This window comes from Gorilla gorilla, chromosome 15, assembly GCF_029281585.2.
Source record: "Gorilla gorilla gorilla isolate KB3781 chromosome 15, NHGRI_mGorGor1-v2.1_pri, whole genome shotgun sequence".
NCBI classification, from domain to species: domain Eukaryota; kingdom Metazoa; phylum Chordata; class Mammalia; order Primates; family Hominidae; genus Gorilla; species Gorilla gorilla.
Genome location: NC_073239.2, coordinates 11,418,086 through 11,434,024, shown reverse-complemented (window position 1 = coordinate 11,434,024; position 15,939 = coordinate 11,418,086). Strand labels below are relative to the sequence as shown.

Below are 15,939 nucleotides of genomic sequence, written 5' to 3'. Positions count from 1 at the left end.
CAAGGAAGTAAAGAGAAATAAACAAAACTGAAAATAGTTCTTCTGAGACTTCTCCCGAGTGTTTGCTATATTACCAAAGTAAACATTATACCTACGATTCAACACATATATAGTGCTTATCTATTGTGTGTTGATCACAGTCCTCGATGCAGGGAATATAATGACAACAACCTAAACACATGCTTGCCCTAACAAAATGTTGTTTAGTGGGGGATACTGACAGCAATTCAGTGTAAAATGCTGCAAACTACAAGAGGGTGAGTCCAGTATAATAATAACACTCTACAAATCTCTCTCAAAGAGTTTTAAAAGGCCATGTCTTACAATGTCCCCAAAGTAGGACAATGAACTGGAGTCAAAGAACAATTTAGAAAAAAAGTAATTTTGGATCATGTCCTGCAATGGTGCAGTTGTGCTCTATTCCCTGGTCATTGTGTTTAATCCAAAGATCAATGTTAGAATAGCTGATGAATTCTAGAGGAAGCAACAGTCTACAGAGGAAAGGGCGAGCAGGTGCTCTCTCCAATCTGTATATCAAAGCACATAAAGATTAATCATTTAAACGGGAAAAACAGATTCTGTTTTATTGAAGATTCTAAACCTCAACATAAGCTTGTTCAGGAAAAGAATGCCCAGGAAAAAGCATAACTGACTAGGAGCCATAAAAATCACTATGGTAATGGTGAGGGATGTGTGTGTGTGTCTGTGTGTTTATGTATGTGATGAATGATCCCCTCTTTCAATATATACTTATTGCCAGCTGAATTTTGAGGAGCTATAGATATCTTAGCTTGTTTTTTTTTTCTTTTCTCCCATTTATTTATTTTGCTTTTTTGGCTATTCTTGTCCTTCTGTATCTTCGTATTCTAGATCTTATAAAGGTGCAGCAAGTGTGGCAATAAGCAGACTGAGGAAGGCATAAAGGGTCTGATGTGAAGCAGAGAAGGCAGAGGTGGCTGAGGGTTTGGAGTAAAATCGAGAATGGCCATGAAGATCTGACCAAGGAGCTCTGAGATTGAGAAGGAATTAGAACAAAGTCCATAGGGAAGTTGAGAAAATTTGCAGAAAATTTGAAGAGGAGGGTTTCAACAGGAGATGATCAAAATTAAAAAAAAAAAGAAACAAAGAAAACAGAAAAATAAGGAAGAATTCATTTTGAACCTCTGAATCATGATCTTGGGTGTCCCAGACTGAAGTATCAGAGAGCCCAAGGTCCCAGAGGCACTGTACAGACACGAGAGCCAATGGAACTAAGACTATCACCCCCTCTCCAGCTTAGGTACTCATCCATATGCAGTAACTGGTGTAAATCACCAGATGTTCTTTCCTTTGGTAGTAAAATATATGATTTAATGTATACATATATATTTTTAAAAAATAGAAATAATTTAAAATCATAAGGATACAATTAAAAATGAAATAATTGGAGCTTCCATTTTTATCTTCAATATTCAGAAAGAACTGTTTGTTGGAAACTTTTTTAACCACATGAAATTCTCTTGAATGCAGTGATTCAAAGTCTTGAATAGTCATACTATATATAAAATCTGCCTTAGTGGAGACCCAATAAAAATAAAAGCAAGCCCTTTTTATTAACATTTTACTTAACTTGTTTTGAATAAAGCAGGCATGCATCAAGAAAATTTCCTTTAAAAATGATCAAGTAGTAAATAAAATATGAATGTTTGGTGTAATTTTCACTTACATGCTTTGCAGACCTGTTTCATGCAACATTCTGGGATGATGGACAATGTTCCCTATGTTAAGTATAGTAGCTACTAGCTACATAGAGCTATTGAGCATTTAAAACAACTGAGAGGCCGGGCACAGTGGCTCTGGCCTGTAATCCCAGCACTTTGGGAGGCTGAGGCAGGCGGATCACAAGGTCAGGAGATCGAGATCATCCTGGCCAACATGGTAAAACCCCATCGCTACTAAAAATACAAAAATTAGCTGGGTGTGGTGGCACGTGCCTGTAGTCCCAGCTACTCTGGAGGCTGAGGCAGGAGAATCACTTGAACCCAGGAAGTGGAGGCTGCAGTGAGCCGTGATCACGCCACTGCACTCCAACCTGGGCAACAGAGTGAAACTCTGTCTCAAGAACAACAACAACAACAACAAAAACAAAACCATAACTGAGAAAATGAATTTTTCACTTTGTTTAATTTTAATTAATTTAAATTTAACAGCCACACTATTTTCACAATTTTTTAGTTATGCTCATTATAATTAAATGTTCATTTTCTTTTGCCACTCTTCCTCCAAAAGACTCAAAGGTCCCTAAGGACCTGTAATGCCTTATACATTTTTTTGACATAGAATAGATTATCTTTCTTCCTCTCTTTCCTCTCTCTCTCTCTCTGTTACTTTCTCTCTATATATTTCTGAATGTTTATAAGCATTTACTGACAGTCTTCTCATTTCTTTCTTCTTTTTTAATGCAATTAACTGAATACTTAGAAAATACAAATTACTATAATAAGTTCTGTGAGGAATTTATGACACGTTTCATGATTTGGAGTTTAAGGTTTAGTGTTCTGCTACTGGCATGTACCAGGTTGAGAGGCACAGAGTTTCCATACTTGAGTACTACTAATGTGAAGTCACAGCTTGTATCAATAACTTAAAATTGATCATTAGAGAAATTCAAATCAAAACCACAATGAGATATCATCTCACACTAGTCACAATGGCCATTATTAAAATGTCAAAAAATAACATGCCGGCAAGGTTGTGGAGAAAAATGTATGCTTATACACTGTTGATAGGAGTGTAGATTAGTTCAACCATTGCAGAAAGCAGTATGGCAACTCCGCAAAGAGCTAAAAGCAGAGCTACTATTCCACCCAGCAATCCCATTACTGGGTACATATGCCTACAGTACTAGAAATTTTTCTACTGTAGGTCAGGTGCAGTGGCTCACGCCTGTAATCCCAGTACTTTGGGCAGCTGAGGTGGGTGGAGTGCTTGAGTCCAGGAGTTTAAGACCAGTCTGGGTAACATGGTGAAACCCTCATCTCTACTAAAAATTTTTAAAAAAATTAGCTGGGTGTGGTGGTGCAAGCCTGTAGTCACAATTACTGAGAAGGCTGAGGTGGGAGAATTACCTGAGCTCAGGAGTTTGAGGCTGCAGTGAGCCGTGATCATGTCACTGCACTCCAGCCTGAACAACTGGAGTGAAACCCTGTCTAACAAAAAAAAAAAAAAAGACATCATTCTATCATAAAGATACATTCACATGTATGTGAATGGTCATTGCAGCGCTATTTATAATAGCAAGGATATGGAATCAACCTAGATGCCCATCAATGACAGATTGGTTAAAGAAAGGGTGGTACATATGTACTGCGGAATATGCAGCCATAAAAAAAGAACAAGATCATGTCTTTTGTGGGAACATGGATGGAGCTGGAGGCCGTTATCCTTAGCAAACTAACACAGGAAAAGGAAACCAAATACCGCATGTTCTCACTTACAAGTTGGGAGCTAAATAATAAAAACAATGAACACAAAGAAGGAAACAACAGACACGGGGGTCTACTTTAGGGGGGAGGGTGGAGGAGGGAGAGGAGCAGAAAAGATAACTATTGGGTACAATGCTTAGTACCTGGGTGACGAAATAATCTGTACAAGTCTCCGTGACACGTGTTTGCCTATGTAACAAATCTTCACATGTACCCCGAACCTAAAATAAAAGTAAAAAGGAAAAACAATGAATTAAAAAAATTTGTGGGCTGTATCAATAACTTTTGTTCAGTGATTTCACCCTCAAAAATTCAAAAGATAATGGGACATTCCTTGGTATTTAATAACTTAAGAATTTAAGTCTGCATAATGCAAATTCTATAAAAAAAGTAAATTAAATATAAGTTCTGAGCTCTTATCCCATTGACTACGGATCCCGTTGGCATTTATACTTAATACACTATTAAAATAACTTCACACTGGTGATGTACTGAGTGACAGTTTGACAGCTCAAAATTCTGATGGGACATGCACATCTCTTGTACAACTAGGTTTAAAGCTCTGTTTTGCATATTTACAAGCTTGGGACATAGTGAAATTTACAGCAGTGATCTAAAATGTAATCGCAGTTGAGAAACATGAATCCTCTCTTTCCATGGAATTTAATTAAACATTTCCATTATTTTTGTTTCTAACTCACCTGTCAAGGTGTGAATTAAGGTAAGCACAGTAATAAAATGTGAAATGAAATAAACAATCAGAATTTTTAAAACAGGTGGTCACAATTAAGTAGACATTGATAAAAATGTGTACCAAATAGATGCTTGGTGTTTTAAAATGAACATTTTTTTAAAAAAGCATTTAAAACTTTTTTTTTGGTCAACATTCATCACTGGAATTGGGTCCCAACAGTGAAATACATGGCTTGCCTATATATACACTAGTATCTGTCCATGTATCAGTATAAAAGCACAATGATGAATGGGAAAACATCTTTAAAAAAGAATTTAAAATATAATGAACCTGAAAAAATGTCACTGAATCTAAAGAGAAGTATTCCACTTTTGTGAGACCTCATCTTTAAATGTTGGGTTTTTCTTTAAAACATACAGCCTTAGGACCTGTTATATGATAATGAGAAGAAGCAAAAAAATTTGACTGCAGCGTACCTGAACTTGTTTTAATGGAGGTTTTGTGGGCATATTTTACAGAATGAATCATCCAGACAACATTGAGGGAATTAATTTTTGCCTCACACAGCTCCAGGTACTTAGAAAGTGGTCAGTAAATATTGGTTGAATCAATAACAGTACGCAATTTCATGTTAGGGCTACTGCTATCAGCACCTGGCATAATCCTCTCTATTCTCTTCACTATGTAGTTAAGCCATCAAACCTTTAGATTGTGTCATTATTGATGGTGAATAGGAAGTGAAACGATTAAGCCTCCCTACCCTCAAAGAATGTTGTCTTACTTGGCTCAATTATTGATGAACAGTATCCTGTGAGCTTCCCCGTTATTTGTTAATGCTACCACAGAGACTAAATTGATATAAAGTATTAATTACAGTTTTTAAAATTAACCTAAGAAAATAATTTTTAAGGAAAGTTTTTCTTGTTTGAAACATCAAATTTGTATAGTAATACTTGATTTTGTAACGTTGAGTCTCAACGTGTACCTCTCATATTTGTAAGAAGCCAGAGAGAAGGATTCTGGAAACTTCCATGGAAACAGTGGTACTGCCCATGACTGGGTTACACATCTGGGGGAAAGGAGAATTGAGAAGATTATATTTAACACAGAAGTTGTTTGGAATATATATATATATAATATATTTGTTGTTGTTGTTGTTGTTGTTGTTTGTTGTTGTTGTTTTGTTTTGTTTTGTTTTTTGAGATGGAGTCTCGCTCTTGTTGCCCAGGCTGGAGTGCAATGGCGTGATCTCAGCTCACTGCAACCTCCCCGCCTTCTGGGTTCAAGCGATTCTTCTACCTCAGCCTTCCCAATAGCTGGGATTACACGCATGCACTACCACACCCGGCTAATTATTTTGTATTATTAGTAGAGATGGTGTTTCATGCCTGTAATCCCAGCACTTTGGGAGGCCGAGGCAGGCAGATCACCTGAGGTCAGGAATATTTCAAATTATAGGAAAAACTACCAGAGACAGGTCAATGGAATATTTATATCATTGAAAACATGTTTTCAACAGGTGCAGTTTTGGTATCATTTGTCTCAACATTCAAATCTCTCAGTTTTTACAAGAACGTCTCTAGATGGAAACTTGCAAAAGCAAGGCAAAATAATCATATTCTCCGAATCTCAGTGGAGCCACGCAAAAATTGATCTCATTGCAGAAGCGGGAGAATCTACTCTACCTTTTCAGGTAAGCACATACGAAATTAATACAACTCAACAGAAGACACTTATTTAATGCTAATCCTTTCAGATAACAATATAACACACATAGCTCATACCTTTTCAGGTGAGCACATATGAAATTAATACAATGCAACAGAAGACACTTATTTAATGCTAATCCTTTCAGATAACAAAATAACACACGCAGCTCATGAATTTATTCAACATTAATGAAGCAAACACATTCAGAGATCAAACACATGATCTGTGATGAGTAGAGAGGTTGTTTTGACTATGCACTTAAGACATGTGTAGAATAGTAGCAAAAATGGAGATAAGAAATGAATAAGATGGCAGAGAGAAGAGTAACTTAAAATCATTTCTAAGTGAAGACATTGGATTATATGATGTAGTGAAAAAAAGTCTGACGTGGGCTGTAATATTTTAATCCTATTGCCTCACTTTCTGCTGCCTGGTAACATTGAGAATGTTGTCCACCTTTGGGAACTGGAGGACATTATACAAAGTGAAATAAGCCAGGCACAGAAGGACAAATATGGCAGGTTCTCACTCATGTGTGGGAACTAAAAAGTTGATCTCATGGAGGTAGAGAGGAGAATGGTGGTTACTAGAGGCTGAGAAATGTGGGGAGGAGGAGGTTAGGAAGGGAGGTTTGTTAATGGTTAAAAAATGTAGTTAGTTAGATAGAAGAAATAAGCTGTAGTGTTTGATAGCACAGTAGGGCAATTATAACAAGTTATTGTGTATTTCAAAATATTTAGGGGATAAGATTTGGAGCGTTCCCAACACAAAGAAATGAGAAGTGTGTGAGGAGATGGTATCCCAATTACCTTTATTTGATAGTGACACATTATATGCATGTATCAAAATATCACATTTACCCCGTAAATATGTACAACTACTATGTATTAATAAAATATAATAATAAAAGAAGGCAATTGTATCTTGTCAAATGGGTGTTCTAATTTCTACCTTCCTGTATATAAGTCTTCTGGATGACATTTGAAAAGAGCTATTTTGGAAACTAGATTGGATGGAGTGGAATATGGTGGAAAGCACACTGTTTTGGAGTCAGTGGTCTGAGTTTTAGTCTCTGCTCTGCTCATTGGTTGCTAAGTCACTGTGTAAATATTGTCTTTGTGCATCAAATTTCCTAATGTGTGAAAACCAGTGATGATAAAAGCAATACTCCAGGGGAGTCTGAATATTAAAGATAATATAGCTAAAATGGCAGCCATGAACATGGGCTCTGGAAACTTGGGTTCAAGTTAAAGGGTTGGGGGTGGTGGCTCATGCCTGTAATCCCAGCACTTTGGGAGGCTGAGGCGGGTGGATCACGAGATCAGGAGATCGAGACCATCCTGAGTAACACGGTGAAACCCCACCTCTACAAAAAATACAAAAAATTAGCCGGGTATGGTGGCACATGCTTGTAGTCCCAGCTACTCTGGAGGCTGAGGCAGGAGAAGCACTTGAACCTGGGAGGTGGAAGTTGCAGTGAGCCGACATGGCGCCACTGCACTGCAGCCTGGGCAACAGAGTGAGACTCCATCTTAAAAAAACAAAAACAAAAAAGTGTATGATTATAGGGAAGTTACCGAAGCCCTCTATGCCTCTTTCATTAGTGGGGTGTGAGGATAATAGTTGGGGATTTAAGGTCATCTCATCCTCATTTCTGAACAAATTGAGATAAATATAGAGGTTAAACAGGTAGAGAATACATATTTTGGAGCAGATGGCTTTAGAATGTAGAGTCACTTATTTAAAATAATGCTTTATCTTAGAATAAATAGAATTACCCAGAGGACATTGACTGTGCTGGAGAAATATAGAGCTCATACTCTAGGCAAAGTCTCTTACCTTTAGCCAGAGATAATATCAGTGTGCATGCCTCCTGAGGACAGGCTGGCTCCCAATAGTGGGTGTTGAATGGGAGAAGAGGATGAATCGAGCTCCCCCAGGTTACTCTTCTAACTTCACAGGCAGGTAAATCTTCCTCCTCCCACGGAGTGAGGGGTAAGTAACAGCAATGTTACTACAGTGAACCACCTCCCCATGAAAGCAGGAAGACTAGGGCATAAGCATCAGCTGTAATCAATTACTGTTCTCTACTTTATACAGTTATTGTGAGGATTATATGGTGTATACTTGTAAAGCACATGGAAGCAAATCTGGCACAAACACATAATTCAGTTGTTTTTATTGCTGTAGTTATTCCTTGGATATTGTCTGGAAATAGTAGACACTCAATAAATCTTAGTGTTCTCTGTTTTATAAAGGGAATTCCCGCTTGATCAGAACTCTAGGCTTGATCATTAAAGGCTTTTTTACTCAGTGAAGGTCCCCAACGTCCCTTCTCAAAGATCAATTTATTCTATTCTCATATTTAATGGACAAAGACATCATGAATACTAGCAGCTCTTAATTGGGAAGCATTTGACACAAAGGCTGGTCATGGAATCATTTTGGTGTCAATCTCCATTGCAAGGAGCAGGGCAATGAAATCAGAACAATTTGATCTTTTGCCTCCTGCATTTATATTCTATAGAAAATTGTTTTCATTCGGTTTGCTTTTAGTTAGAATGAAACTCACCAAGAAGATCGTTCAGAGTTTGTCATTAATTGACATATTGAGAAGAAAATAGAATGTCCTTTCTAGCAGTAAGTAATTTAGAAATATGAGTTGAAACACATGCCATTTCTGTCTACAGCTGGAAGCTCTCATGGACCCATCAGCATTACTGAAGAGTTTCAGTGAATGCAATTTTTGTTTTCTCTTTAATGTTCTCCTTTTTGGATATAGTAATGGTTTTGCTTTGCAGTGCAAATGGAGACTATCCCTTATTATCTGGGGGCATATTAACTAGTTTGTAGATGGGCAGTGGTTTGGTTAGATTCTGTGATTTGGCTGCAATGGATGTGTGAGGGTTTCTAACCCAGCCCTGCTCCTCCCTCTCCCTTCATCCCCCTGCTGGTGGCTCAGCACCTTGTGTTGCTTTTTCTCTCCAATCAGCCTCAATGCTGAGTTCTTTCGAGGCCTCAGTCACATTGAATTCACCCCAGAGAAGCTAAGACTTTTCCTCTGTGCCTCCCCACTTAATCTGCCTATGAGTTGGCTACAGCACACATTTATTTTGGAAACTACAGATGAGTAAAAGAAAAATAAGAAAAAAACATCCCCTCACATTTCACTCTCAAGAAGCCCATGACAGCCCTATAATATCCAATCAGCAATTTAGAAAATTAAGTTTGGAAAGCAATAAGCTTTTTAAAAATGAGTTTAGAGGCAAAACCCAAGCTGCCCTGAACCACTGTGAGGCCTTTAGACAGCTGATTTCATGATAGGTTTGATTAAACAGTGCTGCCCCCAATCTCCCAGAGGGTGTCATGTAATAAACACTCTCGGTGTTATGTTACCATTCTCAGCTCTGAGCTATTCACATTTCAAAACTCATCTGGCCCCAGAGACTTTAGATAAGGAACTGTGGACTTGCATTGATGTTCTGCTGTGAATCAGTCTGGATTTTATACATACACAATATATAAAAATAGATACACTTGCACAGATACGTACATGGTAATATTTAATCCATGAGTATTGCATATATTTACTATTAAATATTTCTAACTAGTAGTTAAAACAGAGAGAAACAAATACCTAAATACAGCTCAGGATTAACTAATGTTAACATTTTGTTTGCTTATAATGTTAAAGTTTGTTTGCTTATGAAGATGCAACTTTTGTCTTCCTTGTATCTCTCTCCATCCTATTTCTTATCCTCTGCAGAAAAAAAAAGATGCTAATATTATGCTGGCTTTAACCTGATTTCTCTGAGTGTATTTTTAAAGATATGAAAATATACATGAGGATTCTAGCTAGGTACAGTTCTACTTTGTTCTTTTATCGACAACAAATGAAAAAGATATTCTACCTACAAATAGTTAATCTAGCTTTTTAAATATTCAAATATTTAAAGTTTGTCTTCTTGGATATAGGCTAGGATTTAAGATTAGTAGCCTGAATCATTTAAGGGTGACCTTAGTCATTGTCTAGCTTTCAGTTCCACGTGACTAAGCTCTGAACATATTTATACAGTACAGTGTAATCCAGTCCAAATATTGGAAAGAAGAAAGACATCAAATCAGGTGACCTCTGTGTTCCCTTTTAGCCATGAAATTCTGATTCAGTGTGGTTCTTTTGATGTCAATTGTAGACAGTATAACACAATACAGATTGCTTTGGGTTTCATAGCTAATAAGCACCCCTAGTTAGGTAGGGCATTTGCTCTTCCTGCTGGCAAATAATTAGGTTTACTGTTTTCTCTGTAAGAACAGCAAATTAATGACATTTCAATATTCCCTCTATTTCTTGTGAGAGTTTATTGGAAAAATTTAGGTGAAAGAGTTAATAGTATTTTTCAAATCTGTTTTAACTTGGCCTGCTCACTTGCTATGTTCAGCTTTTCACACAAATAGATTCTTTTAATATTTCTTTTCCCCCCAACTGTTGTGCTGTTTTAGTATCTCAAGGTGGCACTTTTTCTGAGTAGTCCATTGATTTCAAGTTGCTCTACTTTCTTCGAGCTTCCCATTAAAATGTAATTGTATCATATTTTAGATTTCATTTTGAAATGAACCTTTTGTGAAATTTCACACAATGATGGATACCATGTTCTCTCTTTATCGGAGTCAATGATATAAATCAATAACAATTTCCTGACATTATTTGACGATTCAGTGAAGGGTAGGATTCATAACACAAAAGTAAAAGGTGATCGAGTCTCCGTAAAGTTGCTGTGTCCTTGGCCTGCTTAATCTAGAGCTGCATGAAATCTTGTTTCTCCAGACAGCCCTATTCTGCAGCATCCACTAAAGCCCAGTTATCTCTTTATTTCATTAGAGAGATGCAGGATAGTATAATCATTAATGGCTCAGCTTACATATTTTTCTTACTTGACATGTGACATTCAACCAATTACTTCTATTCTCTAATCTTCTGTTTCTTTCACCTTAAAATAAGACGAAAATAGCATCATCTTCACAGGATTAAAACAAGTGAATGTGACTGGCATATAGTAAGTGCTAAATAAAAGGTGGCTGCTGCTCTTATTATTGATACCATCATCATTCTTCAAAAATTAATATATTCCTACTACTCTCTACTCCTTCTTACTATATCTCTATTTTCTCTTGGATTCATATTCATTTTTTGCTCCTGTTATTTTTTTTGAAAACAAGATTTCTATGTTAATTGCGTATTTGTCTGGAAAAGCACCTGAGTTTTGCACTTGTAAAAAGTAATCACTTGATTATGAACATTTATGAATTTTTGTGGTTCCTAAAAGCAAGAAATTATTTTGTTCATAGAAGGAATAATATAATTGAATAAAACAAAAATCAACAAGATCCCAAAAAATAGTTTTAGAAGAGTGAGTCATCTAACTCAATTTAAAATGTAAATTATTCAATTACCTTGAGAATCTTATCAAATGAGGTTTTCACTCTTCCTCCATCTGTGGTTGAAACAGCTCTTCTGAGTGACCTCTTTCTCACTTACTGATTACCAATTGATGCTGACTGTAGTTCTGAAAGGGAATTGGTCACAACATTTTATATTTATATATATATATGTATATATATACACACACACATATATATACACGCATATATATGTGTCTATGTGTGTATATAAATACACACACATATATATGTGTCTATGTGTGTATATAAATACACACACATATATATGTCTATGTGTGTATATATACGTATATACACGTATATATACATATATACATATATACGTATATATACACATATATATGTATATATACATATATAAGTATATACGTATATATACACATATATGTGTATATATACGTATATACGTATATATATATACGTATATATGTATATATGTATATATACGTGTATATACGTATATATCATATAATATATGATATATATACACATATATGTGATATATATATCATATATACATATATGTATATATATCAGTTTGGTTATATATATACATATATACACATATATACACACATATACATATATACACGTATATACGTATATATGATATATATCATAATATATGATATATACATATATGTGATATATATATCATATAATATATGTATATTTACATATATATGTGATATATATATCATATATACATATATGTGTATATATATGTTTGGTTATGTATATACATATATACACATATATACACATACATATATATACATATATACACATATATACATATATATACATATATATATATGTATATGTATATGTATATATCAGTTTGGTTAAAACCAGCAATAAAAAATAGGAACAGCCAAGGTGATTTTGAAACCATGAGATGGTCATTATTTTCAGGTGTAACAGACATTTTTTGAAGGAAGTAATTGCTTGTATTTAAAATTCGTATGATTTTAATTAATGGTAGAATTACAATTTCTAATTGTATAATTATGAATTTAACTATGTAGAAGTAAGCAAGCAAAATATAGATGACCTAATATTATTTTTATTTGGCTTTTGAAGTTGGATTTATCCTTCCATTTTAATATGAATATCTAAAGGAACCTGGTGGGTCCCTTCAGGTAAAATAATGTAACCACATTTTAAAGACTACCTCAGGATTTTACTTCACCTCATCCCAGGGCCCACCCATTCCATTCAAATAATGTGAGTGTGTACCTCTTTAGGAGCATAGAGAAGTGCCTCAAACTGTCGGGTTTTTTTTCTCCAGTTTTCTCTGAGTAGCACAGACCTTCAAATATGATGGTCAACAAATGCTTGTCTAATGAGTCTGAAGAATTAAACATCTATTTTAATTGACATCAATGCAAGATGTATTATAATAATGAATATAGAAAAACTCTTTCAAAAGTTAAGCTGTCCAAAAAAATCACAGTCACTTAATGGTATTAAACACAATATATTTCTAAAGTACAATACTTGTGTATATTTTACCAAGTTCCTTCTTCAAAACCTATGTTATTTTCTGCCTCTGGAATGAAGGCTAAATTTCTTAGTTTAAGATTCTACAGAAATCATCTCTAATCAGAATCTTAAAAAAATATTATGTACATCACATTAAAATATCAAAAATTGCAAATAAAGCAACAGTCCCTGCTGACCACCCTCATCACCCACCATAGATTTTATCTTGAGTATCTTTAGATACCAGTTTAGTTTTACTTCCAGTCCATTTTCTATTTACTTAATATGTATAAATGTACCACATATACTTGGAAATCTAAACCATTGTATGTTTTCAGCCTAAGTAATATTATACTATAATATTTTTCTGTAACTTAATTTTTTTACTCCAAAACACATGTTGAATTTCTTTCCATAATGACACATGGCGATAGATATTATTTTTAACTGGTATAGTATTTCTCACTATTGATTGATTCATTCACATGTAAGTTCTTTCCTGTCATTTGTCATCAAAACCAGCACTGAAATAAACATTGCTGCACTAGCCTTCATGTGTATACCTTTGAGTGTCTCACTAGGATAAATGCCAAGAAATTAACTCAATTTTTATAGTCTATGCAATTTTTCTTTTTAACAGATGCTATCTAGTTTCTCTCCAATTGAGCTATACCAACTCATGGAATTTTCCTCTCCATCTATTATCTGATTAATTTGTTGTTCTCTTAAAATCTTATACTCCGTTAACACCCATCAACATTTTCTAAACACACCATACACTTTCTCATCTCTGTGTTTTTGCTGCGATTGCTGCCTCAGTTTCTCGAGGTAAAATGTTTTGCCTAACAAAATTTGGTATCATGGAGGCTTACTATTACTTCTCCACCAAATCTTTTCCCAAACTCTCATTATTGGCAGAAATAATGAAGTGTCTTCTTTGAGTCTCCTAGAATCTTATACTTATTTCTTATACAGCATTTATGATGTAGGGTAGTGAATGTATCATACGAAGTGTAGGAGAGGAAAAGTAATACCGTTTCCTCACTCATCACAAGGGACATAGCTGGAACCCCTATAACAAAAGAGAGGTTAAAAAGAAAAAAAATAACAAATTTATTAACATTTTATGTGACATAGGGGCCTTCAAAAACAAAGGCCTGAAGACCAGGGAAAACTCTCTATGTTTATGCTTAAGTTCAACAATGAATGGACAATCATGAAGAAATACAAATGGACAGAAAGAATATGATCTCATTGTAAAAACTTGGAGAGAACTCAGCAAAGATCTTTATGGGCCTCTCTGTGTAGTGTTTCTTTCATCCAGGTATAGATAGGGTAGGACACCAGTTAAATGAGGTTCTTATGACCTATTTTGAGGAGAAGTAAGCCGGATAATTCCTTTATGGCTGGCTCTCACAAAGGAAAGAGAGGGGAAGACAGAGAGGGACTCCAAGGCGCTATATTTTGGGACAGCATGTTCTGACTCCAAGGTGCTGTATTTTGAGATAGCATGTTCTGAGCCCTGGCACAAGTAAATTTAATGATCCTTGAGATTGGAGACCCTCCTTGATAGGATAGAAATGTACCTTCTGTCTGTATCCTGGACTGGTGGTCCACTATGCAGGTTCATAAGATTCCTGGCATAAATTACTTCTTCCTTTCCCTCCTTTCTCTCTCTCTCTCTCTCTTTTTCTTCTTGGAATAACAACATAGTATGAGTAATTAACAAGAAAGAAAACAAATTATATCAGTCATTATTCAGCGTTAGAATAAACTAAAATTAAATAGATGTCTCTGAGTGCTTCAGCATATGAATATTATCAACCACTGTATGTGGTTATTGATGTGTGCTTTACTACAGTGAGTATGTTTCTGTGTATGTATATAATATATATTATGTTTGTATGAATGTATATAATATTTAAATATTTTAATATGGAAATAAATCATTGCCTTCAGCACACTGATTACAAATCAATTCATATCTCAATTAAATTGATTTGTAAGTCACACAGTTGATTACCCCAAAGAGCTCATTATAAATGCATATGACTCTTAATGGCTCCAATGAGAAGAGAGCCCTTCACTCGTGATGAATGTTACCACTTTAATTGAAACAAGGTTACCTTTGGCATTAAGGTACATAAGACGCTGTCAAAGCAGTTATGGTTTTATAAATTTAAATTAGGATGTTCTGGTCAGAACAGTTTTCTAAAATTAGATTGGAGAATGGGACAGATGTAAATAGGGTTCCTCTACACAAAGAAATATGATTGTAAGACATTACTTTTGTGATGTGTTTTTAACAGTTTTATCTTTCTGTAATTATAGTTAATTTTGGAAGCTACTGTTTTGTCATCAAATGCTACCGTTGCTCTAGATGACATCAGTGTGTCCCAGGAATGTGAAATTTCCTATAAATCACTACCAAGGACCAGTACACAAAGCAAGTGTAAGTTTTTCCTTGTCGTTGTTGCTGTTTTAAACATTGAATTAAGCTCTTCTCAGTATCAAAATATAAAATGTATTAGAGTCACGAATACCTAATACAGGGTGTGGATTATATCACCTGTTCTTGAAACCTAAAATATATATATATACATATATATATATATATATATATATATATTTTAGAAGGTAAACAACTGGTCTAGTCCTTAGGCCTCTCTTCCAGTAATATGGAAAATATTCTATGCTTGCAGCTGAAATTATTGCATCCAAATATTTTAATTATAAATATTATGAAAAAATTATAATTATTTTGCATATTTTAAATACACTTTTATAAATATTCACTTCTCCATTAATTTTATTCAGAACTTCAAATGAGCATGTAATAATATTCATATTTCAGGATCACCCAGGAGTTCAAAAAAAGCAAAAAGTTTGTGTTTGGGAAAATGATGTAAGGCCAACCAAAATTTAAAACTGGACCTTAAAATTCTGTGTTTCTATTCAAAATTTAATATTTTCAAATCACAGATGGAGTTTGTCTAATTCTTTGACTAAATTTTTTGGAGAGAATATCAATTACAGGCCAGAAATGTTGCCATAAAAATGGATCTCATATAGTCAACTATGTATTTTAAAACCTAATCATTATTTAGATTCTGGGATCATGTACAC

At 34.8% G+C, this 15,939-nt stretch overlaps 1 protein-coding gene across 1 annotated transcript in view; it reads left to right on the top strand.

Moving 5' to 3' along the window:
* Window positions 1–15,360, top strand: part of LOC129526731 (MAM and LDL-receptor class A domain-containing protein 1-like) — a 46,915-nt gene extending 31,555 nt beyond the window's left edge. Inside the window, exons 8-9 of the mRNA XM_063698355.1 lie at window positions 5,678–5,851; window positions 15,145–15,360. Of these exons, the coding sequence (XP_063554425.1) occupies window positions 5,678–5,851; window positions 15,145–15,360 (390 nt within the window). The remainder of the gene's footprint in view (window positions 1–5,677; window positions 5,852–15,144) is intronic.
* The last annotated feature ends 579 nt before the right edge of the window (window positions 15,361–15,939 follow it).